This window comes from Ahaetulla prasina, chromosome 4 (assembly GCF_028640845.1).
Source record: "Ahaetulla prasina isolate Xishuangbanna chromosome 4, ASM2864084v1, whole genome shotgun sequence".
NCBI lineage: Eukaryota > Metazoa > Chordata > Lepidosauria > Squamata > Colubridae > Ahaetulla > Ahaetulla prasina.
The window spans coordinates 20,091,073-20,116,983 of record NC_080542.1 but is presented as its reverse complement, the minus strand read 5'-3'; the positions used below and the strand labels follow the sequence as shown (position 1 = coordinate 20,116,983).

The 25,911-nt window shown below is 40.9% G+C and overlaps 2 protein-coding genes across 4 annotated transcripts in view; one reads left to right on the top strand and one right to left on the bottom strand.

The window, feature by feature from the left end:
- The first annotated feature begins 302 nt into the window (after positions 1–302).
- RUSF1 (RUS family member 1) lies at positions 303–19,698 on the top strand. 3 transcript variants are annotated; one of them, XM_058183225.1, is made up of 16 exons: positions 303–491; positions 910–940; positions 1,898–2,060; positions 2,727–2,804; positions 3,328–3,442; positions 4,582–4,627; positions 5,166–5,198; positions 5,377–5,482; positions 10,323–10,424; positions 10,547–10,617; positions 10,809–10,993; positions 14,403–14,460; positions 14,739–14,809; positions 15,357–15,515; positions 17,278–17,355; positions 18,607–19,698. In XM_058183225.1, exons 3-16 carry the CDS (start codon positions 1,911–1,913, stop codon positions 18,699–18,701), a joined length of 1,347 nt encoding a protein of 448 aa, XP_058039208.1. In that variant the 5' UTR covers positions 303–491; positions 910–940; positions 1,898–1,910; the 3' UTR covers positions 18,702–19,698. The 3 variants fall into 3 exon arrangements, with proteins under 3 accessions (XP_058039208.1, XP_058039206.1, XP_058039207.1); XM_058183223.1 differs by lacking the exon at positions 910–940 and having other exon boundaries at positions 1,903–2,060; XM_058183224.1 differs by lacking the exon at positions 910–940.
- A 1,595-nt stretch (positions 19,699–21,293) lies between these two features.
- The window catches only part of SLC5A2 (solute carrier family 5 member 2), a 30,003-nt gene continuing 25,385 nt past the window's right edge, over positions 21,294–25,911 (bottom strand). Inside the window, exons 13-15 of the mRNA XM_058180718.1 lie at positions 25,600–25,815; positions 24,106–24,262; positions 21,294–22,867 (exon numbers count right to left, since the gene is read on the bottom strand). Of these exons, the coding sequence (XP_058036701.1) occupies positions 22,641–22,867; positions 24,106–24,262; positions 25,600–25,815 (600 nt within the window). The 3' untranslated portion in view covers positions 21,294–22,640. The remainder of the gene's footprint in view (positions 22,868–24,105; positions 24,263–25,599; positions 25,816–25,911) is intronic.

Sequence of the window (25,911 nt, the reverse complement as noted above, 5' to 3'; positions counted from 1 at the left end):
CAAATATTTTAAATGTGAAGTGGCCATGCTTTTTTTTTTTTTTTTTTTGCTGTAAGCATCTATTAGGGATGTTTAATGCATGCACTTTAACAGAGTTTTCTTCCTTTAATTATATAGAGAGATGTGTGAAATCATAATTCAAGTTTTTCAACTGAACTAAGCAAAGCTAAATAATAAACTAAACTAAACTAAACGGATAGGCAGATGACTACATTTCCCAGAGATCTCTAAAAGAAGAAGGTACTACACTTAAATGAAGCCGGGTTTGCAATTTGGACGTTTTCTCTGGTTCCCCCCGCTGGACGAAAGTAACATCTATAGTCGCTGCCTGCTGGAGACGCTTTTACGGCAACATTTCTGCATTAAAGACGTGGCTAAATGTCTCCTTAGGGGAAGGGAACTGGCTTGCTTGGCTATACTTTCACTTCTGGGTTCCCAACACAAATCCAGCAGGAAAGACGCGGGCTGTCGTCTTTATCACTTCTGCAAAGGTGGTGTTTTGTTTTTTTTTGCTTCTTGTCTTTCACGATTTTTTGGGAAACCGACCTTTAACGTATAAATTTAAGGTGTAATCTCTTTCCACTTATGACTGTATGACTGTAACTTTTTGCTGCTATCGTTAAGGGTTAAATTGCAACCTATGACCATCATTTGTGTTGTATTTTTTTTCTTTTCTTTTTTCTTTTTCTTTTATGTACACTGAGAGCATATGCACCAAAACAAATTCCTTGTGTGTCCAATCACACTTGGCCAATGAAATTCTATTCTATTCTATTCTATTCTATTCTATTCTATTCTATTCTATTCTATTCTAAAGCTTTCATGATCTTTAGCTGGTGGAGGAAGCTATGGCATGCAATGTATTTGAATGCATTTTACTGTGCATTTCTTTATATTTTTCCTTCCAAGACAGTCTTATTGAAGTCAGTGGGTCTTCAAGGTAAATTGATTTCGAATGGCTGGATGAAACCTTTAGAGACCCGTCATTAATATGTTTTTATTTAAATGGAGTTCTCAAGATTCTCTCAGCACTTAAGTATACTGCTTTATAGTGCTTTACAAGCCTCTCTAAGCAGTTTACAGAGTCAGCATGTTTGAAAGGTGAGGCATCTTCCCACCACACTGGGGTTCGGGAAGGTAGTTAAAGCCTGAGTTTTCACAAAAGTGTGCTTGTTGACAGAGGATGTGTGTGTTCAAAAACCAGATACTAGAAACGCCTGTTTGTGTTGAATATTGTAACTGTTGCAAGGGCCCCATCTTTGCGCACTCCCAAAAACGATCTTTTAGGGGGTGGCTAAAGTACAACTTCTAGCAGTTTTCTGACAGTATGACCAATGGTGAAGGATGCAGCAACATAAGCACATGCTGTTCAACTTCAGCAACTTTAAAATATGTGGACTTCAACTCCCAGAATTCAGCCAGGTTAGGGAGTTCTGGGGGTTGAAGTCCACACATCTTAAGATTGCTGAGATTCTTACTTTCCACTTCTCCTTCCCTGTTGTAAAAAAAATTGGTGCAGCCACCAACATACCATTTATATAATTAAATAGGTAGAAAATTATCCAATTAAAGCCTTTTGGGTGGATTGACCACAAGTGGGAAGATTTTAACTTTTATTTCTTTATTTGATTTATATGGCCACCCATCTCTGATTCTGTATGCCTAACAATATTAGAAAGTAAATAAAAACAACTACATAGACACATGTGCACTATATATGTGGATATGTGGATATGTATATGTACATTTATGCAAACTTTCCAGATTGCTTGAGAGATTAGCCTCCTTTTTGGAAAGTATCTTGAAAACTATTGCCTTGCATGATTTAGTTAGACAATGATCACATTTTTTTTCTGAGTTATAGTGGCACTTGATTAATGCTGCATATTTTTAAAAGTTCAGGCCCAGTCATGACTGACTTGGAAATTCAGATACTTTGCACGGAAAGTTACGGCTCTCAATCGGCTCGGCGTTACCAGGCCCTCCCTAATGGAAAGCTAAGCTCTGTAACAGATGCCTCTGAAGCCTGGCACTTTCGTTCACTCCATCATATCTTCATGGTAAGTAAGCTGTTCTAGTTTTAAAAAAGGTTTAGAGCAGAGTTTCTCAACCTTGGCAACTTTAAGATGTGTATACTTCAACTTTCATGCTGGCTGGGGAATTCTGGGAGTTGAAGTCCGCACATCTTTAAAGTTGCCAACCTTAGTTTAAAGTTTAGAAATCTGCTTGACAGTGAGGGATGCACAATTGATAACTGAATTAATTAAAAATTGGTATAGCAGATCTGATCCTCTCCAGGCATACTTCTAATAATTTTCTTATTGTGTTCCCAAAGAATCTTACAATTTCACAACTTTTTTATAGAGGTCTTTTAGTGGCAATTATGGCTGTCAGGAGTCCCAGGTTCTCAAGTTATATAACTGTGATTCAATTATTTTAAGAAGTTGATGAACTTCCTAAAGGGTCCTCCCTATCTAATAAATGGATGCTGATAGCTGAGACACCCTTTCCTCTTGGACTTTCATTGGCTGTAGGATTTGACAGGACTCTTGCTGGGCCAATGGCAGGTGAACCAGAGATACTTTGGTCAAGCAGAAAAAAATGATCAGTGGAGTGCTTCAATGGGGAAGAGAATGCAAGCAGATTGGCAAAAATGAGAGGGGATCCATGAGCAGAAATTGGGTGGCTCAGAAGAAGAAGGTGCTCACCCTTTCTCTTTCCTGCAGTCCATCTTCCTGCCCCAAGGTTATCCTGAAAGTGTGAGCACGGACTACCTCGCCTACCAGTTCTGGGACACCATCCAGGTGAGGGGATGTCTGAGGGGAGGGCTGCTCTCTCTTTCCATGGGATCCGTGAAGCTCAAACCTTCCATCTCTTCTCACCCAGAAAGGCAGCTTCTCTGTTTTGGTACCTGTAGAAGAGCAAGTTTTTGAACAGAAGGCTTATTTTGACTGAATCTTTTGGGGTGTGGGTTTTGCGGTCTGTGAGCTAAGAGGAACCCAGGTGATGAAGGCAGAACAAGAAGCAGTGGATGGAAACTAATCAAAGAGAGAAGCAACCTAGGACTAAGGAGAAATTTTCTGATAGTGAGAACAATGAATGAGTGGAACAGCTTCATTCAGAAATTGTGGGTGCTCCAATACTGGACCTTTTTAAAAAAGAGGTTGAATAATCATTTGTCTGAAGTGGTATAGGGTCTCCTGCTTGAGCAGGGAATTGGACTGGAAGATCTCTTTCAACTATTACTATGGTGATGGAACTGGGCCTTGTTCTTGTTCAAACTGTTGCCCTTTCTCTCTTCCTTTTCATCCCCCCATCAACCTGCAGGCCTTCGCAAGCAGCATCACAGGGACACTGGCTACCCAGGCAGTGCTGAAGGGGGTGGGGGTCGGGGATGAGACCTCCACCGTTGCAGCTGCCACTGTCACTTGGATTCTGAAAGGTGAGCCATGCTTGAATTTCTCTGGATCTTTCCTTCTCTTGGTGGAAGGCCTTTCTCCACCAGCTTCCTCACTTGTATTCTGGGGCTACTTCCATTGACAAGTCCTATTTCTTGTGCCACCAGATCTCCTGGAGAACTTCACCTCTTTGTCTCTTCTAATTTTCACCTAATGTAACAGGCTCCAAAGGCTGTAGCAGATTAATCACTCTTCCTTGATTTCCAAACCTAATACAGAATTGGTGTACTGGGTTCTCCAACATTCATCATGGTTATTTTAACTCTTGTTTACTTTTGAGCAGGCCAACCTAACCTAAGTCCTAAACTTTGCTTTACAAACAACTATGTTCGCATAAAACACTAAGCCCTGAATATTGCTTTACAAACAACTATCTGGTTTGCATCATTGCTAAACCAAAGTTCATATTTCATTATGAGGCAGCCAACTTGTGAATCCAGCTTGAATTTGGTGAAGATATTTGAATTAGTAAATAGTTAATCATTCATGAATGTTAAATCCAGAAGTTGGTTATTGCATAATTTGCCTGTCAGGAAAATAACACACAAATCATTTATTTATTAAATTTATCTGCCATCCATCTCACTTTCGAAGCAACTCTGAGATTATTGTGCCATTTACATGATGATTAATATATTAATAAAGTTGATTTCTATTGCTGTATTCTCGTAGATGTGATTGGATGGCTCACAAGACCTTAAAAACAATAAAAAGACTAATATCCATGAAATGTTATACAAACCACATAAAGTACTGAGAAAATTTGGTCTCTTTAATGCAAAATTCGTTATATCAGTGTCTATTAATAAATGTGCTGGGCGTGATGGCTGATTAGATTTCAGTTTCTTCAAATAATTGTTCCTTAAGTTTGAGCAAGCATAAAGAACAGCTGTGGTGTATAAACAATTAAACTGCTTGCATAGAATCTATGTTTTAATTGGGCCTGGAGTTCCTGAAGCCATGTTGGTTTCAGTCATCATGTGTTTAAGCCCCTCCTACTTTCTTCTCCTCTAGATCTACTAGCCATAGTCTCAAACTTTCTCAGAATTCTCTCTCCGAGTTACTTTTGTATTTTCTTACTCTTCCCTGTGTTGCCATGCAAACCACGTCTCTTCTGTGACAGATGGAACAGGAATGTTGGGCCGAATCGCTTTTGCTTGGAGCAAGGGGTGAGTCCCTCTCTCCTCACTTTAGATGGGGCTATTTGTGTTTTATTTATTGCTTACTTTTTTCCCTAAAAACTCTCTACAGCCAACTCTTCATGGCCAACTTACCACAGCCAACTCTTCACAGCCAATTTGCCATGGCCAACTCGCCGCAGGACAATGGCTAACTTGCTATGAAACAACCTGCTGTGGAACAAGAGTTACACTAATATCAAAGAAATGGTGGAATAGAATCATTAAAGAAAGGATGCAAAGGAAGGGACAAAATGAAATGTGAATGACAAAAATTCATGTTTTATTTATTTTAAATAATTAAATTGAACTGTTCGATTGTCCTGTGGCGAGTTGGCTTTGGTGAATTGGCCATAGCGAAGTGTCCCATTCCGTCCTGGGAAGTGGGCTGAGACCCAGTGATGGGCCTAAATCAATCCAGGAAATTTGAAAGATAAATAGCGATGTGAATCTGTGATGCTCGTCCACGCCTGAACTCGATCTTTAAACCCTGTTACTTCCTTGCTTGTTTTCTCTCTTTTTTCCCCAGGAGCAAACTGGATTGTGATGCTAAGCAATGGAGGTAAAGAGAGATAAGGCCTTTGCTTCAGTTTTGACTTCCAATTAATAGCTCTCATGCCCAGTCTTAGGTACACATTCGTACATTATCACAGCTGGGCATTGTACCCAAAAGGTACGCTTGGGGTGAGCCGATTTATTTCTAACCTTAATGGAGTGACTTTTTCAATATCACCGTTTAGACTCTTCGCCGATGGGCTCAACGACGTGGCCATCTTCATGGAGATTGTGGCACCAGCTTTCCCAGCATGCTTCACACTCATTATCTGCACTAGTGGCTTTTTCAAGGTAAAAAAGCAAGAGTGCAGAGAAGGGGAGATGGCCATACAGGTAGTCCTCGAGTTACGACCACAGCTGAGCCCAAAATTTATGTTGCTAAGTGAGAGACATTTGTTAAGTTAGTTTTGCCTCATTTTACGACTTTTCTTGTCATAGTTTATTTATTTATTTATTAAATTTATATTGCTGCCTATTTGCCCATGGCGACTCAAGGCGGCTTCTAGAATATAAAAACCACATTTAAAAACATTAAAACTAATAAACTAAACTAAACTAAACTAAAAAATCAAATAAATTAATGTAATAAAATCACCCCCCACCTTCCACACCCCGTGACAGCCGATTGCACGAGCTATTTAATGGGATCCATCCCGCTTTGTGTTCCCCAGGCCTGCTGGCAGAACCAGGTCTTCAGCGCCTTCCGGAAAAAAAATTAGAGTGTGGGCCGTTCTAATCTCTGGGAGAATGATGTTCCAGAGAGAAGGAGCCACCACAGAGAAGGCCCTTCTTCTGAGTCCCACCAGGTGTATCTCCCGGGGATGGGACCCACAACATTCCCTGCCTCCCCACACTGAGGGTCCAGTAGATGTGACCAGCAAGGGGCAGTCCCTCAAATAACCTGGTCCCAAGCCGTGAAGGCAGGGGTGAAATCTAAAAATTTTCCCTACTGGTTCTGTGGGCGGGCTTAATTGTGGGCGTGACTTGGTGGTCAGGTGACCAGGTAGGCTTGGCCAATAACAATAAATAATAAAAATAATAAAGTACACAAAACAATAAGAGGTACCAAAAACCAACTTTCACACTTTACACACACACAACTGACTCATACACAATGTAAAAGCACTGCACTTCACCCAAAATGGCCCTTGCAACAAGCAGGAGCCTCACACAGCCACAAAAAGCTCCAAAACCAACTTTCACACTTTACACATACAACACAACACAATACAACTGACTCACACACAATGTAAGAGCAGCTGCACTTCACACAAAATGGCCCCTGCAACAAACAGGGACCTCATTCAGCCACAAAAAGCTCAAAAACCAACTTTCACACTTTACACACATACAACACAACACAACTGACTCTCTCTCACACACAAAATGCTGCATATAGCTTTGTGAGATTTTGTGTGTTGGTGTAGTTAGAGTGAAACACTACACACCACACACCAAATCTCAGAAAGCTGCACAAATATTTTATTATTTTATTTTATTTATATTTTTTAGATAAAAGCAGCTAAATTTAAAACTTCCTTAACTTTAAATAGCTGTCTAAAAAAAAAACTCATTAAAAAAAATCCCAATTAACTATTATTTTTTTTTATTGAAAAAGTTTTACAACAACAATTAAATTTTTCCCCCTCCCCCCCCTCCCTCCAAAACCCCCCTCCCCCCCCGGACTTCCCGGAGCAAACACAAGGTATAGTTCATTAAACAAAACAGTCATACATTAAATTTTTAAAATCTAACACAATTATAATCCTTCTCTCTCACATAACCTGACTTCTTCCATTAAAATCAAAAACAACATCCTTCATTCAAAGGCAATCCGAAATTTCTTAATCTGATATCTATTTTGAATATAATCAATCCAGTTCTTCCATTCATTTAAATATTTTTCTTGAGTACTGTCTTTCAAGAAGGCTGAGATTTTAGCCATCTCAGCCAAATTGGAAACTTTCAATATCCATTCTTCTATTGTGGGTAATTCTTTTTTCTTCCAATATTGTCCAATCAACAGTCTTGCTGCTGTTATTAAGTTCAAAATCAACTTAGTCTCAATCACTGTACAGTCCGTTGTTATTCCCAAAAGGAAAAATTGCGGTAGGAACTTTATCTTCTTCTTCAGAACATTCTGCATAATCCACCAGATTCTTATCCAGAAAGACTTAATTTTCTTACAAGTCCACCATACATGAAAATATGTAGCATCATCACAATTACATCTCCAACATTTCGCTTGCATATCTGGATACATACATGATAATTTCTTAGGATCTAAATGCCATCTATAAAACATCTTATAAAATTTTCCTTAAATTCTGCGCTTGCGTAAATTTAACATTTCTAACAAATTTTTTCCCATGTTTCCAACATTATTGGTTCTTGAATATTCTGTGCCCATTTTATCATACAATCCTTTATTAAATCTCTTTCAGAATCTATTTCTATCAACACAGTATACAATCTCTTTATATGCCCCTGAGTTTGATTTCTAATTTGTTTAACCAGATTTTCTTCATTTTGAATGATACCAATTTTCTGATCTTCTTTCCATCTAGCCTTTAACTGTCCATATTGAAACCAAGTATAATTCCTCCCTTCTTCTTTTAATGTATCCAAAGATTTTAGTTGTAAGTTTCCTCTCATTGTATAAAAGATCTTTATAAGTAATCATTTCTTGTTCCTGTTCTATATTTATATTCTCTACTGCGTGCCGAGGACTTACCCATATAGGAATTTTATAATTTAACTTATAATAATATTTTTTCCAGACACGCAGAAGAGAAATTCTCAACACATGATTCTTAAAAGCTTTATCTACTTCCTTATCATACAATAAATATGCATGCCAACCATATAATAAATCATAACCTTCTATATTCAAAATCCTTTCCTCCGTCAAATTAAACCAATCACTTATTACCGAAAGAACAACTGCTTCATAATACAGTTTTAAATTAGGCATTTTTAATCCTCCTCTTTCCCGTGTATCTTGCATTATTTTCATTTTGACTCTCGCTTTTTTCCCTTCCCATATAAATTTATTAATTCCAATCTGCCATTCATCCAAATTTTTATCTTTCTTAATTATTGGTATCATCTGAAACAAGAACAAGAATTTAGGCAAAACATTCATTTTATAGCTGCTATTCTCCCAACAAAGATAATTGTAATTTTTTCCAAGTATTCATTTCCTTCTGAATTTTTTTCCATAACACATCATAATTATTCTTATACAATTTTACATTTGATGAAGTAAGAAAGACTCCTAAATATTTAACCTTTTTTACAATTTCAAATCCTGTTATTTCCTCTAGTTTTTCTTTCTGGTTCTTAATCATATTTTTGGTTAACACTTTTGTTTTATTTTGATTCACTTTAAACCCTGAGACCCTTCCATATTGATTAATTACTTCCAACAAATATACACTCGAATTTATAGGCTGAGTCAACATAACAACCAAATCATCTGCAAATGCTCTGACTTTATATTCATGTCTTCTAATTCTAATACCCTCTATCTCCCTTAACTCTCTTATCTTATCCAATAAAGGTTCCAAAGATAAAATAAACAATAAAGGTGATAAAGGACACCCCTGCCTTGTTCCTTTCGCAATTTTAAAACTATCTGTCAAACTACCATTAATTATTATCTGAGCTGTTTGCTCTCCATAAACTGCCCTAAGTATTTGTATAAAACCATTTCCAAATTGCATTTTGTCTGTTAATTTAAATAAAAATTCCCAATGCAAACGATCAAAAGCTTTCTCTGCATCCAAGAATATAAACGCTGCCGGAATCTGATTTTTCTTTTCCAAATATTCCAATAAATTCACTATCTGCCTAACGTTATTCCTCATTTGTCTCCCTTTTATAAAACCAGACTCTGGTTTCTCTTCAGATCGTATAAATCTTTCGCCTTTTACCAATTAACTATTTTTTAAAGCTCCCCCCCTTATTCAATTGGAGGCCGGCAGATTGAGTTGCTAGCTGATGCAACTGATTGCAGAAGCCAAAGCAAAGCAAGGTTTTGCGACCCTGAAAGGAGCAGCAATTAGTCAAGTGGGGATGGGACGATTGGGTGGGCATGGGCGGGGGCTGTTATATGTGGTTGTAAAAAAGTGATTTTAAAAGCCTGTGATGATCAGGAAACTCAGCTGGGATCGCCAGAGGGAAAAAAGCTTTTAAAAGGCTCCTTTGATGATCCCAGCTGAAGTTGCCTGATTGCAAGAACCTCTTAAAAGAATTTTTTTAACAACCTCTTCGGCCGAAGAGCTTGTAGAAAACATGTTTTTTAAAGGTTCTGGCAATTAGGCAACTCAGCTGGGATCGCCAGAGGAGCCTTTTAAAAGCTTCTTTTTTACAACCTCTTCAGCCAAAGTGGTTGTTAAAAAAAAGCTTTTAAAGGGTTTTGACGATTCCAGCTGATCCGTGCAATCATCAAAGGCTTTGTTTTACTTTTAAAGGGTTTTGACGATTCCAGCTGATCCGTGCAATCATCAAAGGCTTTGTTTTACTTTTAAAAGGTTTTTTTTCGGCAGAAGAAAAAATGCTTTTAAAAGTAAAAAAACACCTCTGATGATCATGCGGCTCAGCTGGGGCAGGGGGCGGGGCCAGAGATTTTTGCTACCGGTTCTCCAAACCACCTGCTTCCATTGCTCCATTGCGCGATCCAGTCCAAACCGGGAGCATTTTACCCCTGCATGAAGAGCTTTAAAGGTGACTACCGACATCTTGAATTGCACAGTTGTTAAGTGAATTATCATAATGGTTAATTTAATAGCATGGTTCTTAAGGGAATCAGCTTTCTACTTGTCAGAAAGTCAGGGGTACAGTGACCCCTGGACACTGTACACCTCATAAATATGAACCAGTTGCCAAGCATTCGAATTTTGATTATGTGACCAAAGAATCATAAGTGTGAAAAACGGTCACAAGTCACATTTTTCAGTGCTGTTGTAACTTTGAACAGTCTATTGAACAGAACTATTGTAAGTCGAGGATTACCTGTATTAAAGTGGAGTGAAAGCAACAGCCTGAGGTCTCTACACTGGTGGGATTGTTGTGGAGACCATGACAGTTTCAACCATGTTTCTCTTCTGTTCTCTTCTCTTGGTGTCAGTGCATTGTGGGTGTAGCTGGAGGGGCTACCCGTGCAGCTCTCACCATGCACCAGGCCCGCCGGGACAACATGGCCGATGTATCAGCCAAAGATGGAAGCCAGGTGAGATGAGGGATCAAAGAAGCAAGACACGGCCCATGGCTTGGCCAAGTGGAGATCAGGAAGGACCTCTAGTCTAAACCGACTTCCTTCTAACCTTCTCCCGTCTTTCTCCCATCATGTAGGAGACCTTAGTGAACTTAGCTGGCCTACTCTTCAGTCTTTTCCTGATCCCTCTTGTAGTGGACAATCTTCTGTGAGTTAAATATTGTTTTTTCATTCTCTCTCTCTCTCTCTCTGTGTGTGCATGTAGACCAGGCTGATTATGAAGGAATACTATACAAAGATTAAAGGAATGGAATGGCAAGGGAGGGAAAGGGGAGAGATGGGAAAAATAAAATTAGGAATGAGAAATCTTCTTCTTAATTCTCCTTCTCTTTCCTTCAGTCTTACCTATGCCTTCTATGCTCTCTTCACCATCCTCCATCTCTACGCCAACTATCAAGCAGTGCGGGCAGTTTGCATGGAGACCCTTAACCGTGCCCGGCTCCACCTGGTCTTGCAGCATTACTTGAAGTGGGAAGAGGTTCCTAGTCCTGCTGTCATCAATCCTCAGGAGCCCCTTCTGCTAGGTATCTGAGGTCTCGTGATCCCAGAGATCTTATGGTACCATGTCCAATGTTTGTGTTGATAATATGAACTATGGTGGCCATCAGTGATGGACTGGTTTTAAAAAATGGTTATGGATAGCTGGGTGTGTCATTTTCCAGTTCTTCTCCTAGAAGTGCAAGAGGTATTCTGAGGAAGGGAGGTTTACCTCAATCTGACTTTAGTAAGAAAGAATAGCTTTGTTCAGGTTCTTATTTGCCAATAGACCAATTGAGCAATTCAGTTGAGAAGCATGGATGGGAATTTGCCACTCATGGAATACAGGGTAGGATCACCAGTTCTGTTTTTTTATTATTATTTTTATTTTTTAAAATATACATCAATATCAATACAGGAACAGGAGGCATCTGGGTATCATTCATTTAAATACAAGTAGTAATTATAGTATTAATATTATTTGTTATTTAAATCATATGTAATTATAATAATATTCTTATACATATTTATATTAAAATATAAGCCTTCATTATTTAATTATTCAACATTTTAATCCCCCATTCTAATAACAATAACAGTATTATTAGAACATAAATAGTGTCACCATCTTTCAACATCTAATCTTTATATCTAGGTATTACTTTATGAGAAATATGCATAATAATATTCCCCCTATTTCTTGTGTCTGCCTCTATTCTAGCTCCTAGTAAAGCCAATTTTGCATTAGAAAACATTTCCTCTATCCGTTATCTCTTGCCCATTTTAATATTTCAAATCTTATTTGTTTTTTGACTTGCCTCCCAAATTCCTCCCTTGGGTCGTCTTCTCTATCTACATCTTTCCTGTTTAATTTAAGTATTTATTCCATCTTTACTGTCTTTTATTGCCAAGCCTCCAGAGGATCTGCCCAAATCTCCATTTTTATTCCGAATATATCGTTCTGTTTAACTAGCATCATTTTTTGGTCTTTTAGCATGTGTTTTTCCTGAATTACTTCATAGGTTTTTAGTACAACTAAATCAACTCACCCAATTCCTCTGTAGAACTGAATCAGCAGCTCCTTGGGCAGTTTGAGCTTACTGAGTTGGCGCAGAAAGAACATTCTTTGTTGTCCTTTTTTAATGATGTTTTTGATGTTAGCTGTCCATTTTAGATCTTGCGATATGATAGAACCTAGAAATTTGAAGGTTTCTACTGTTGATACTGTGTTGTCTAGTATTATGAGAGGTGGAAGTATGGAAGGGTTTTTCCTAAAGTCTACCACCATTTCTACGGTTTTGAGTGTGTTCAGTTCCAGATTGTTTTGGTTGCACCACAAGGCTAGTCGTTCGACCTCTCGTCTATATGCGGATTCGTTATTGTCTCGAATGAGACCGATCACTGTTGTGTCATCTGAGAACTTCAGTAGTTTAACAGATGGATCGTTGGAGATGCAGTCATTGTATACAGAGAGAAGAGAAATGGGGAGAGCACACAGCCTTGGGGGGCCCCTGTGCTAATTGTACAGGTATCTGATGTGATCTTGCTTAGCTTCACCTGCTGCTTCCTGTTTGTTAGGAAGCTTGTGATCCACTTACAAGTCTGTTCCGTATCTGTAGCTGGTTTAGCTTAGTTAGAAGAATGTCTGGAATGATGGTATTGAATGCTGAACTAAAGTCTACAAAAAGGACCCTTGCATAGGTCTTTGGAGACTCAAGATGTTGTAGGATGTAGTGCAGAGCCATATTAACAGCATCATCTGTTGATCTATTTGCTCGGTATGCAAATTGCAAGGGGTCTAACAGCGGATCCGTGATGGTTTTCAGGTAGGAAAGCACTAGCCTTTCAAAGGTTTTCATGACTACAGATGTTAAAGCAACTGGTCTGTAGTCATTCAGTTCCTTGATGGTGGGCTTCTTCGGCACTGGGATGATGGTAGAGCGTTTGAAGCAAGAAGGAACATAACACATCTCTAGTGATTTATTGAAAATATGGGTGAAGATGGGGGCCAATTGGTCAGCACAGACTTTTAAGCAAGAAGGAGTTATCTTGTCTGGGCCTGGAGCTTTTCCTGGCTTTTGTCTGTGAAATAGGTCCTGCACTTCCTTTTCTGTGATCACTAGGGGTTGTGAACCCAATGAAATGGGGTCAGTTGTAGGAGGCTTGGCTGTTGTTGGTGTGTCTGAGATGGGGGTTGTGGAGATAGATGGCTGTAGTTTCCTTTCAAACCTGCAGTAAAACTCATTCAGGTCATCTGCCAGTTGTTGATTACCTTCAGCCTGGGAAGGAGGTTTTCCATAGGTGGTGATATTTTTAATAGTTTTCCACATGTTTGCTGGTTTATTTGCTGAAAACTGATTCTTTAGCTTTTCAGAGTAGCTTCTTTTTGCTGATCTGAGCTCCCTTGTTAGTGCATTTCTGGCCTGATTGTACAGCATTTTATCACCTTTTCTGTAGGCTTCCTCTTTGGAATGTCGTAGCTGCTTAAGTTTAGGTGTAAACCAAGGTTTGTTGTTACTGTATGTTCGCAAGTTCCTTGTAGGTACACATAGGTCTTCACAGAAGCTGACATATGATGTTACAGTATCTGTGAGTTCATCCAGGTCTGCAGAGATATCTTTAAAAATATTCCAATCAGTGCAGTCAAAGCATGCCTGTAGCTTTAATTTTGATTCCTCCGTCCAGGTCTTCACTGATTTAATTGTTGGTTTTGTGGCTTTAAGTCTTTGCCTGTAAGCAGGTACAAGATGAATCATGCAATGATCAGAGTGTCCTATAGCTGCACGTGGTAAAGACCGATAAGCATCTTTTAGTGTTGTGTAGCAATGGTCTAGAGTATTCTTGCCTCTGGTGGGACAGTTGACATGCTGAAAGTATTTTGGTAGCTCTTTCCTTAAGTTTGCCTTGTTTAGATCTCCCAAAACAATGGCCAGCGAATCAGGGTGTTTGGCTTCAGCCTCCAGTCAGCTAGAGTTCGTAATGCCTTGTTTACACAGGCTTGTGGTGGGACATAAACAGCAATTAGAAGAAATGAGAAAAATTCACGAGGCAAATAGTAAGGTTTGCAGTTGATAATTAGTCTCTAAATTGTTGTCACAGAATTTGTAAATTATGTTAAAATCTTGACACCAGTTTCTATTAATATATAGGCATAAGCCTCCTCCTTTCTTTTTACCAGATGTTTCTGGAATCCTGTCTGATCGTTCAATCTGAAACCCTGGAATGTTCAGGCTGCTATTTTCAATTGATTCATTTAACCAGGTTTTAGAGAAGCATAGGACTGCTGAATTGCGAAAATCAGAATAGTATTTAAGAGGAGTATTTCATCCATCTTATTTGCAAGTGAGCGTATATTTGTTGTGATGGAGTTCATGCTTTACCACTTAGCCAAGACTTCCACCAACATTTGGTCAGCATTATTTGAATCAAGGGTGACTCATAAATTTTTCAATGTAGGGTTTCATCAGCAGCTCAAGATAACTTTTGGAGCTCCTCTTCATACAGTGACCTCCAGGTGAGTTTCCTTCATTATTCTGAGGAAGCTGAATGCATGATTTAGCCTTTTAAAATTGAGCTTTGATTTGAAAAAATACAGCAAAGAGAGCATGTTTTACAGGAATTTAAAAATGCTAAGAAAGATGTGTACTGTTAACTGGCACTGGAAATGCAAACTTTTTTTTTCTCAGTGCTAAAAATATTATTTTGGAGACCGACAATAGGGTGTCTTCCTAACCTCAAAGCACCCTTCTTTAACTTTTGTTACTCCTGTGTTTTTTCTTCCATTCCCATCAGTGTTGCTGACTTCCAGAAAGCTCTTGAAGGCAATGCTTCGAATTACTTAATTTTCTTCAACCAACCAGCAGGTGGGTATGTGATCATAGTGTAGGAAGTTGCAAAGTTAACCAACCCCCACAACTTCTTATAAAATGACTTTTTGGCGTGGAGGACGAGTGTGGCGTTGCGGATAGTCCTGAGCTGGGATACCTGAGATGAAAAGTCCCTTGGTCAGTTTGCTCGACTTTGGGCCAAACATCATTTCTTAGTCCAAGCGACCCCATGGAATGGTTGAATGGAAACCTTTGAGTTCACCTTTGTTATAATATTTAAATTTAGTAGCTGCAGCAGTCGGGTTGTGCAAAGAGCTAGAACAGGGGTCTTCAACCTTGGCAACTTTAAGACTTGTGGACCAACTCCCAGAGTTCCTCAGCCAACGAAGCCCACAAGTTGAAGTCCACAAGTCTTAAAGTTGCCAAAGTTGGAGACCCCTGAGCTAGAACACACAGTTGTGATTGATTGGTTGAAGATTGATGGATGCAGAGTTGCGTGCGCTATGATTAGTTGCTGTGGGTGTGGAGGGGGACTTTATATATTGGATCCTCTCTATATATTGACCCCTGTCCTCCTCTGTAGGGCTGATCTCTATCCTACTCCATCGGCAAGCAGACAGTGTGGATGTGATTAAAGCCTACACACACGCTCTTCTTCTAGAAGCCTTAATGTATCAAGATATGGAAACCTGTGCCTTGGAAAGAGAGTCCCTCCTGAGATTGCAACATCAGTTATGTAAAGGTGATGACCTGGGAAGTGAATGTGGAGGAAGAAACGAATTGTGACTGGGGGGAGGGGGGGCCGTCTAGAGGAAGCGCCATAATTTGATGAGACTGAAAATTCGCATTGCGAGTTCCTTTTCTGACATGTCTCATTAGAAGGGACCGAGAAGGACATCTCTTTGTGATCCTGATTGTTTATTAGGATGGGTAGCCCTTTTAATCCAGCACATTAGACATAGTCCTCCACATACGACCGTAATGGAGCCTGGAGCTTTCTTCAATGCTGTGTAATAGAATAACGGAATAGAATAAATTCATTCATTGTCACTTTGAATGTACACTAATCGGCATACATTAAAATGAAATTTCGTTGCCTACAGCTCTCAAAGGGTCACCACCTCCAAATACACTACATAAACATGACAGAACAAATAAATAAAAATTTATGCATATACCCATTAGTATTATATGACAGGGGTCTCCAACCTTGGCAACTTTAAGACTTGTGGACTTTAACTCCCAGAATCCCAGAGGAATTCTGCGAGTTGAAGTCCACAAGTCTTAAAGTTGCCAAGGTTGGAGAGCCCTGTTATATGACACAGAGAAATAACAGTCTAGTTAGGCTAGACTACACAATAGGCTGTGTTAGCAAAGCAGAACAGGTCATTTTGTGGTGCGATTCTGGAAGCAGCTGCCATATTCCCAGCTATTAGAATTTCATGCGGCTGCTGGAAACATGGTGGCCTCTTCCTGAACCACACAATAAAGCCATCTGTTCCAACATTGCAGAAAGCACCAGAGCTCTTCAAAAGGTAAGTGAGGAGGTGGAGGGTGTTTGGTCCGATGAGGTGGGAATCAGGCCTAAGGCCTTTGATAACCCAGTGAGGGAGGGGAAGGCATGCAAGAACCTTGGATGGTGGTGGAGGGGAATGGGGGAAGACACAGGCAAGGGTTCTGCAATGTTCCTGTGGTTGATCATAAAGGTGAATGACTTACAGGAGTACTATAGTGCAGAGGTCTCCAACCTTGACAACTTTAAGACTTGTGGACTCCAACTCTCAGAATTCTGGGAGTTGAAGTCCACAAATCTTAAAGTTGACAAGGTTGGAGACCCCTGTCAGATGATACTTGGTAAAGTGGATGATTGGAACAGATAGTCCTTGACTTACAACCATCCATTTAGGACTGTTTGAAGTTACAGTGGCACTGAAAAAAATGACATATGACATATCACACTTACAACCATTGCAGTTTTCCTATGGTCACATGATCAAAATTTGGATGTTTAGAACTGCCTCATATTTATGATGGTGGCAGTGTCCTGGGAATCATACAATCACTTTTTGAGACCTTCTGACAAGCAAAGTCAGGGGGGAAGCCAAATTCACTTAACAACTGTGTCACTAACTTAACAGCTGCGGTGATTTGCTTACCAACGGTGGCAAGAAAGGTTGTAAAATGGGGCAAAACTCACTTAGCAATACAAATGTTGGGCTCAATTATGGCCATAAGGTCAGGACTAGCTTTTAAATTTCCTGCCTTATGTTCTCATTCTCTCTCCTGCAGCATTGGAAAAAAATCGTATAGTTTCTGGTGATCCAACCTGTAGCTTGGTTGTGGATTAATTTCCTTTGCATTTATACTTCCAGGGATTGAAGGAGAATAACTGTGCTTTTCTTCTATTTTCCAAGGGTTTCCCCCCCTTTCTCTCCTTTGTGCTTGGCATAAATATGCTGTGCAGGCTCTTCCTCATGTCCCATCTTCATTTTTCTGCTTTTCAGAACCCAGTAAAGAGGATTCCAGGATACATTCCAAAATGCATCAGTTCTTAGACAGGATATTTCCGAAATTCCTGGCAGGTGTGTGGTGAAAATTTAGAATTTGAGTTTAGTTTAAATCCTGCATTCAGCACTAAGAAAACTCAAATCTCACTTTTCAAAAGGTTTGTGAAGCCCATCTATGCCTTTAAAACCTTTTTGGATGTTCGGTTGCACAATTCATTCAGGCCTGGTATTGTATTGATGGCCTGGGGCCACACATATTGGGGAGGGGAGAGGGCTGAGGGTCTCAAGAGGATAGGATCATATCCATGTCGATGGAACCATGATCGGTGGGAATTTTTTTGTGGGTGGTGGCATTTGCTCTTTAATTGTGATAATGCCTGTTTTAGTAGCTCTCATGCATCTTCCACCTCAAAATAGCAGGAAATGATGCAATCAGCTTTTAGCAGGTGATCTATTCCCCTCTATTCTTTTACATAGTCTCCAAGAGCCACAAAAGTGTCTTACACGACCTCTGAGGTCACACTGCCCCCCCCCCCCAGCCTCCCAGTGCTGACTAAAAGAGAAAGATTTAGATCAGTTTTTTCCTCAGCCTTGGCCACTTGAAGTTGTGGAGACTTCAACCTCCATAATTCCCCATTGCAGTGTTCTAGAAGTTGAAGTCCACGTGTCTTCAAGTGGTCAATGTTGAGAAACGCTGATTAATGCAGCCCAAAAGAACATCAAAAGATTTCAGAGTCCTTTGAAGATGTGAAATCATCCTTGTTCAAAGCTTTTCCCAGCACTCTGGGAGTGCTTCTGAGTGTCAGTCACAACTTTGCCCGGACACAGTTAGTCCTTACTTACTCATCCTTTGTCCAGTGACTATTTGAAGTGATGACAGTGCTCACCATTGAGACTTATGACGGGTCCTCAAAGTTGTAGGCGTTGCAGCATCCTGAGTTCATATGAATGTCATCTGTGACTATCACTTCTGGCTTCTGACAAAGTCAGTGGAGAAGCTGGCAAAAGCCACAAGTCACAGTGTGACATTGTACTTAACAACCTGTGTTGGTTCACTTAATGACCACAGCCAGAAACTTCTAACTCCCGTTGTAACTAGAATGCAGTCACATGATTTTTCAGTTTACAGTAATTGCTTAGCAACAGAGTTGTTGGTCTCTATTGCAGTGGGTAAGTGAGGAGCACTGTAGTTTTGAATTTCTAGTGCTGTTTTACACTTATGTCCCTTGCACCTTGACCAGAAAGGTAGAAACCAAGATTGGGATGCAATGTTTATAGATACACCCAATCCTTTCTGTTCACTTTGCATTCCCCTGTGTTTCCAAGGACTGACAGCCGCCGGATGGGTAACTGATCGGAACCTTCTGGGCCCCGAGGAGTGGCGGATGGAATGGCTCAGCGCTGAGAAGAAAATGCTCTGATTCTGATTCTGGAAGAATTTTTATGCCAAGAACCTGATTTATTCAATCCTAGAAGAGAAGGGGATCCTGGTTTCCTTGGGGTTGTCTTTTACAAAGTCAACTGTAGATTTGGATTTGCCTTTTTTTTTTAATTTGCATTTATATCCCGCCCTTCTCCGAAGACTCAGAGTGGCTTACACTATGTCATGCAATAGTCTTCATCCATTTGTATATTATATACAAAGTCAACTTATTACTCCCAACAATCTGGGTCCTCATTTTACCTACCTTATAAAGGATGGAAGGCTGAGTCAACCTTGGGCCTGGTGGGACTTGAACCTGCAGTAATTGCAAGCAGCTGCTGTTAATAACATAATATAACATAACAACAGAGTTGGAAGGGACCTTGGAGGCCTTCTAGTCCAACCCCCTGCCTAGGCAGGAAACTACACCATCTCAGTCAGATGGTTATCCAACATTTTCTTAAAAATTTCCAGTGTTGGAGCATTCACAACTTCTGCAGGCAAGTTGTTCCACTCATTAATTGTTCTGTCAGGAAATTTCTCCTTAGTTCTAAGTTGCTTCTTTCCTTGATCACTTTCCACCCATTGCTTCTTGTTCTACCCTCAGGTGCTTTGGAGAATAGTTTGACTCCATCTTCTTTGTGGCAACCCCTGAGATACTGGAACACAGCTATTATGTCTCCCCTAGTCCTTCTTTTTATTAAACTAGACATACCCAGTTCCTGCAACCGTTCTTCATATGTTTTATCCTCCAGTCCCCTAATCATCTTTGTTGCTCTTCTCTGCACTCTTTCTAGAGTCTCAACATCTTTTTTACATCGTGGCGACCAAAACTGGATGCAATATTCCAAGTGTGGCCTTAGCAAGGCATTATAAAGTGGTAACAGACTGCATTAGTCTGTTGAGCCACCAGAGGCCCTTGCCTCATTTTACCTCTCCTTAATTGTAAAATAAAGATGAAGTGCTGACAACATAAAATCTCAAGTCTTTCCAATTATTATTTTTTTAAAAATGCGATGAAGTGTTTACTTATTTTGCCTTTGGGAATAAAGCTAATATATATCTTCAGAACAGCACTGCAAGACTTAACAGATGTGTGCTTAATTGTACAGGTAATCCTCATTTAGTGTCCACAGTTGGGAAAGACAACCTGGTCATTAATTGAAGTGGCTGTTAAATGAATTGCAACTGTGTTTATGGTCTTCAGCTTTCCTTTGCTTTACAGACCTGTGAAGGTTATAAATACGAGGTTCGGTTGCAAAGTTATTTTTGCATCACTATCATAACTGAATGGTCATTGTCTGAGGCAGTCGCTAAACGAAGATTACCAGGGTGTGCCTTGTTCAGTATGGAGGATTCCCCTCTATTCTTATACATAGATTTTTAACTCCCAAATTCGATTTTCTATACTCAAAGGGAAATATGTCAACTTTCTTTTACATCTATTCCCTTGTCTTATCTAGTATACACTGATGCTAATGACTGGTTTGGTTTTTTTCCCATCTTCCGAATATATTCTCTTGTTTTTGTCTTTCTTTTCCAAAAGTTTGAAAAGGATGGTATGAAGCATTGTGGAAGAATAGAATAAGTGGGTGTCCCTTTGCATGGCTAGTGAAGAATAAAAGGGCATCTGGTGCCTTATATACCGTATTTTTCAGAGTATAAGACGCTCCGGACTATAAGATGCACCTACCTTTTTGGGGGAGGAAAACAAGAAAAAAAAAATCTGCCTCTGCCTCCCAGCAATTTGTCTCCTTACAGCAAACAGCCCATTTCAATTTCAGCTTCAGCACAGCTTGATTAGCACAAGCAGCTGATTGTCATTTTGATCGGCCTCTCAAAGATAAGCTGTTTCAGGCTGCAGGGATTGCCATAGCCTATTTCTGTCTCTGCATGCCCCATTTTCCAGAGGCTGGTGGGTGGGCGGGGCTACATTCGATGTATAAGATGCACCCAAATTTTTACCCTCTTTTAGGGGGGGAAAAGATGTGTCTTATACTCCGAAAAATACAGTATATTGCAATCCTGGAATAAATTCAACAGCTCTTTATGGAGGAGGAGAACATTAGGTTGGGAAGCATAAATATTTGTGAAGGACATTGAGGCAAACATACCATGATAAATATGCAGTCTGGAAAATTATAGATAATCATAATTAGAGGTAGTTTAGGTCAGGGGTCCCCAACCCCTTGTCCATTGACTGGCACTAGGCCGCACAAACAAGTGAAACCATCTTACGATGCAGGCAGCATGTGAAGCCACAGCCCTCCGGTCTGCGGAAAACCTCTTTCCACGGAACCGGTCCCTGGTTGGGGACCACTGGTTTAGGTGACCTGGTTTGTAAAATTACAACAAGTAAGAAAATGTTTGTAGGAGAAACAGAGCCTGGCAGGTGGAATCAAAAGAGGAATCAGCCCAGAGTCGTTATATAGGCACCAACAGACTGAGTCTAACTCCTTGAATTCCATTAACCTTTGTCTACCACCAAAATAATGCTATTAGTTGACTAAATTCCTATGCCTAGGCACAACCAATAAATCAGTTTAATTATTATTATTATCATTATTATTATTATTATTTATTAGATTTCTATACCGCCCTTCTCCCGAAGGACTCAGGGCGGTGTACAGCCAAAATAAAAACAAACAATACAATATACAATTAAAACAAGAATTAAAAAACTTTAATTACACAATTGGCCTAAGACTTTAAAACATTTAAAATTCTAAAAACCCATTAAAATTCATAATATAAAGTTAAAAATCAACAAAATTTAAGCCAGCCCCGTGCAAATAAATAAATGTGTTTTCAATTCGCGGCAGAAGGTCCGAAGGTCAGATATTTGGCGTAAACCAGGGGGAAGTTCGTTCCAGAGGGTAGGAGCCCCCACAGAGAAGGATTTTCCCCTGGGGGCCGCCAGCCGACATTGTTTGGCGGACGGCACCCTGAGAAGTCCCTCTCTGTGTGAGCGTATGGGTCGGTGGGAGGCATGAGGTAACTGTTATGTATTAACAGTTGTGCCTTTAAATATTTGAGCGGGAAATCAGCACGTTGCTGATTGGACGAAGCCTCCAGCAGAACTGTATAAAAGGAGAGGTTTTTCCCCAGCCTGTTGCTGGGTTCACCATATATTAAAGAGCTGTTGTCACTACCCTGGTCTCCAGCCTCGTTACTTCCCGAACTTAACATTAACAGTTGGCGGTCCCGTAAGTACCCAGGCCCTAAGTCATGGAGCGCTTTAAAGGTAGTAACCAGAACCTTGAAGTGCACCCGAAAGACCACAGGCAGCCAGTGCAGTCTGCACAGGAGTGGTGTTACATGGGAGCTACGTGGAGCTCCCTCTATCACCCGCGCAGCTGCATTCTGGACTAACTGAAGCCTCCGGGTGCACCTCAAGGGGAGCCGCATGTAGAGAGCATTACAATAATCCAAGCGAGAGGTAACAAGAGCATGAGTGACTGTGCACAAGGCATCCTGATCAAGGAAGGGGCGCAACTGGCGAACCAGGCGAACCTGGTGAAAGGCCCTCCTGGAGACGGCCGTCAAATGATCTTCAATTGGAACGTAGCATGTGATTTTGGTGTTTCCTGCCTGACATAGTTTCTAAGACTCTGAAAACTGAATGTTCCAAGTCATCTGGACACTTAAGAAAGATGAATTTCTCCCTAACTCTAGCTGTCAATAGTTTTGAGTGACTTGTCTTTTTCATGATGTAATATAACTTAAGATGGTCTTCCAAAGAGTTAGTTGCTATGAGATTTGGTGAATGTTGACATAGTTAGATCTTCCGTGATTTGGATGATGGCAAATGATCCAGATGACTGTTAGGGAGTCCCTTTTGGTGCCATCTTTTTGCTCTTCTCTGGGCCTGATGGGCTGATGGGATATAGCAGGAGAGGTTGGTGAGCAACATATTCTATTGAACTGTTGAGGACCCTCAGGCATAGAAGGCCCACATGAAGATGGCCAGGGCCATCATGATCACAGCATTAATGTTGACTACTTGCTTCCAGAGCGTGCGCTCTATGATGACTGCCAGATCCTGGAGATCCTTGTCCTTCTCTTCTGGGTTCAATTCTGGTTCCTTTGGGCTTCCAGAATTCATCCCACAAAACCATGCCAGGCCTTGGCGTAGTCGGCCACAGGAGGTCATTGTTTTGGGATCTGCATGGAGAGGGAAGAGGCATCTGAAGTTAAGTTTCTCTCAAAACATTGCGATGGTGACAAGGGCTAACTCAAAAGGAAAGACACACACACATTGAGAGAATTTAATGATTTGGGGACACCCTAGAATTGTCCAGTTTTATAAAGGCTGCATCCTATTTCCCAAATAATGGCATGTAAGAACTAATGTGGTGTAGTGTTTAAGGGATTGGATTGGAATTGGGGAGACCCAGATTCAGGCCCACCCTGACTAGATGGTTTTTGACCCAGTCAGGCTCTCTAATTACCTTAAAGGAAAAAGGAGTCATATTTTATTTATTTAATTTTTATCCTGCCTTTATTACTTTATAAGTACTTTAAAAAATAATAGAAGTATTTTATAAGTAATTCAATGTGGCAATAATACTCCTCCCTCCTCTTTCCCCCCCACAACAACAACCCTGTGAAGTGGGTTGGACTGAGAAAGAGCAATTGGCCCAAGTTACCCAAGCAGCTTTCATGCCTAAGGTGGAACCAAAACTCACAGTCTCCTGGTGATTGGCCAGAATCATCCAGCAGGCTTTCATGTCTAAGGCGGGACTACAACACACAGTCTCCTTGTGATTGGCCAGTGTCACCCAGCTGGCTTTCCTGTCTAAGGCGGGACTAGAACTCACAGTCTCCTGATGATTGGCCAGTGTGTCCCAGCTGGCTTTCCTGTCTAAGGCGGGACTAGAACTCACAGTCTCCTGATGATTGGCCAGTGTGTCCCAGCTGGCTTTCCTGTCTAAGGCGGGACTAGAACTCACAGTCTCCTGATGATTGGCCAGTGTCACCCAGCTGGCTTTCATGTCTAAGGCGGGACTAGAACTCACAGTCTCCTGATGATTGGCCAGTGTCACCCAGCTGGCTTTCCTGTCTAAGGCGGGACTAGAACTCACAGTCTCCTGATGATTGGCCAGTGTCACCCAGCTGGCTTTCATGTCTAAGGCGGGACTAGAACTCACAGTCTCCTAGTGATTGGTCAGAGTCACCCAACTGGTTTTCATGTCTAAGGCGGGACTAGAACTCACAATTTTGTTGTGATTGGCCAGTCACCCAGCTGGCTTTCATGCCTAAGGCGGAACTAGAATGCATCGTCTCCTGGTTTCTAATCTAGGCCATCACTTTAATCACTATACCAAACTGGCTCTGCTTTGAGCTCCCGAATGAAGGGAAGCTATAAGATCAAATAAATAGATAGCACAACATCCCCTCACCATCCACTTCTAGGACCAGCTCTGGTCTTCCATTCCCAGTGGCTGCATTCTCTGCTTGCTGCTGCTGCTGTTTTGCTCCCTCCTCCTCCTCCTCTTCCGTATCCAGATCGACCCGTGTCTCTTTGCTGTGCCTGAGGCTGAATACCAGGCGATGCAGCTGGGTTGGCAGAATGTAAGTTTTAAGATACACGAATGGTGAAACAGAATAACTGGGGGGGGGGAGGGGATTCTGGGAACTGTTGCCCAACAAACTGGAAAAGGTTAGCTTGGTTCTATAAAGGAGAAATGAGTGCATGAGTGTTGTCAGGTGATCAATTTCTGAGTGAGGGAGGTGAAGTGATCCCAGGTCTATTCCCTGGAATCTCCCTGATGTTACCATCTCTGATTTTCTTTGGAATCCCTGTCGGTGCCTATGAAGAGCAACTTGTAAATAATTCAATTGCCATGTAAATGGTTTGTGGACTAGCTTAGGGCCCTGAAAGAATTAGAATACCTGGTCCAATTAGAAGATGAGAAATGGGGGCTGGGAAGAGGTAACAGATTGATTGTTGAAGTTTAGAGAAATATTGGGCGAGGGAGGACTCCCCCACCAGAAATTAAAAGCCAATTCAGGCTTGATTAATCCCTAGTACACAGGTCTCCTGTGTGAGCAGGGGGTTGGACTAGATGACCTCCAAGGTCCCTTCCAACTCTGTTACGGTTAATGTGATAAATTCAGGTGTGTGTATGTGTGTGTGAGAGAGAGAGAGTGGGAGAGAGATGGATGGATGGATGGATGGATGGATGGATGGATGGATGGATGGATGGATGGAACACATGTACTTCTATCCATACCAACAAACATTATAGATTAATGTATTATTCCAAGGTATGGTTTATAACACAAAAGAGCTGATTTCTTAGGACTAAGAAATCACTTCTTTTGTGGACTAAGAGAGGACTAAGGACTAAAAGAGGACTAAAGACTAAGATTTCTTAGTCCTCTTTTATCTTTAGTATATGAAAGAGAGGGGGCCTTTCTAGGCCACTGCCTCTGTGATTTGGAGGTCTGACATGGAAGAGCGTTAAGTGTATATGGGGAAGGAAGCACGAGTCTTAGAACGCTATTGGTTTAGCGATCATTCAGAGTTACAACTGTACTGAAGAAAGTGACTTATAACCAGTTCTTGCACTTCGTGCAACTCCCCACAGTTGTAGTGTCCCACGTTCGCCATTTGCAACCTTCCTAGCCGGCTTCCAACAAGCAAGTCAATGGGAGAAGCCAGAATTGCTTAACAACCACATGACTCACTTAACAACTGCAGTGATTCACTTAGCAACCGTGGCAAAAAAAGGTTGTAAAATCGGCATAAATCACTGAACAACCGCCTTGCTTAGCAATGGAAATTTTGGTGCCTATGGTGGTCATATGTCGAGGACTACTACCTGTATTCCAATGCACTGGCATTATTTCCCTTCTCCTCCCCCTCCCCCACAAGTTCCCTCTGTACTTACATGTTTATCAGAAATTGGTGAAGTGCAGAGCGAGACCCCCACTGCAATGGCAGCTGTAGCCAAGAATAGGATAATGGCGAAGTAAAGGTAGTGGACTCCACAGATCAGGCGAGGGCAGTTGCTTGGGAAGAGGCAGCTCCCTGCCCCATAGATGAATTCTGGGATCATTCGGGCCATGCCTATGGCTAGTCCTCCCATCATGCCCCAGAATGCGCCCTGAAGAGGAACATGGAGGATGAGGAACAAACAAGAAGGAGCTTTCACATTGTATCAGGGACACTTTGATCGTATTCAGACAGCCCTTCCCGGTTC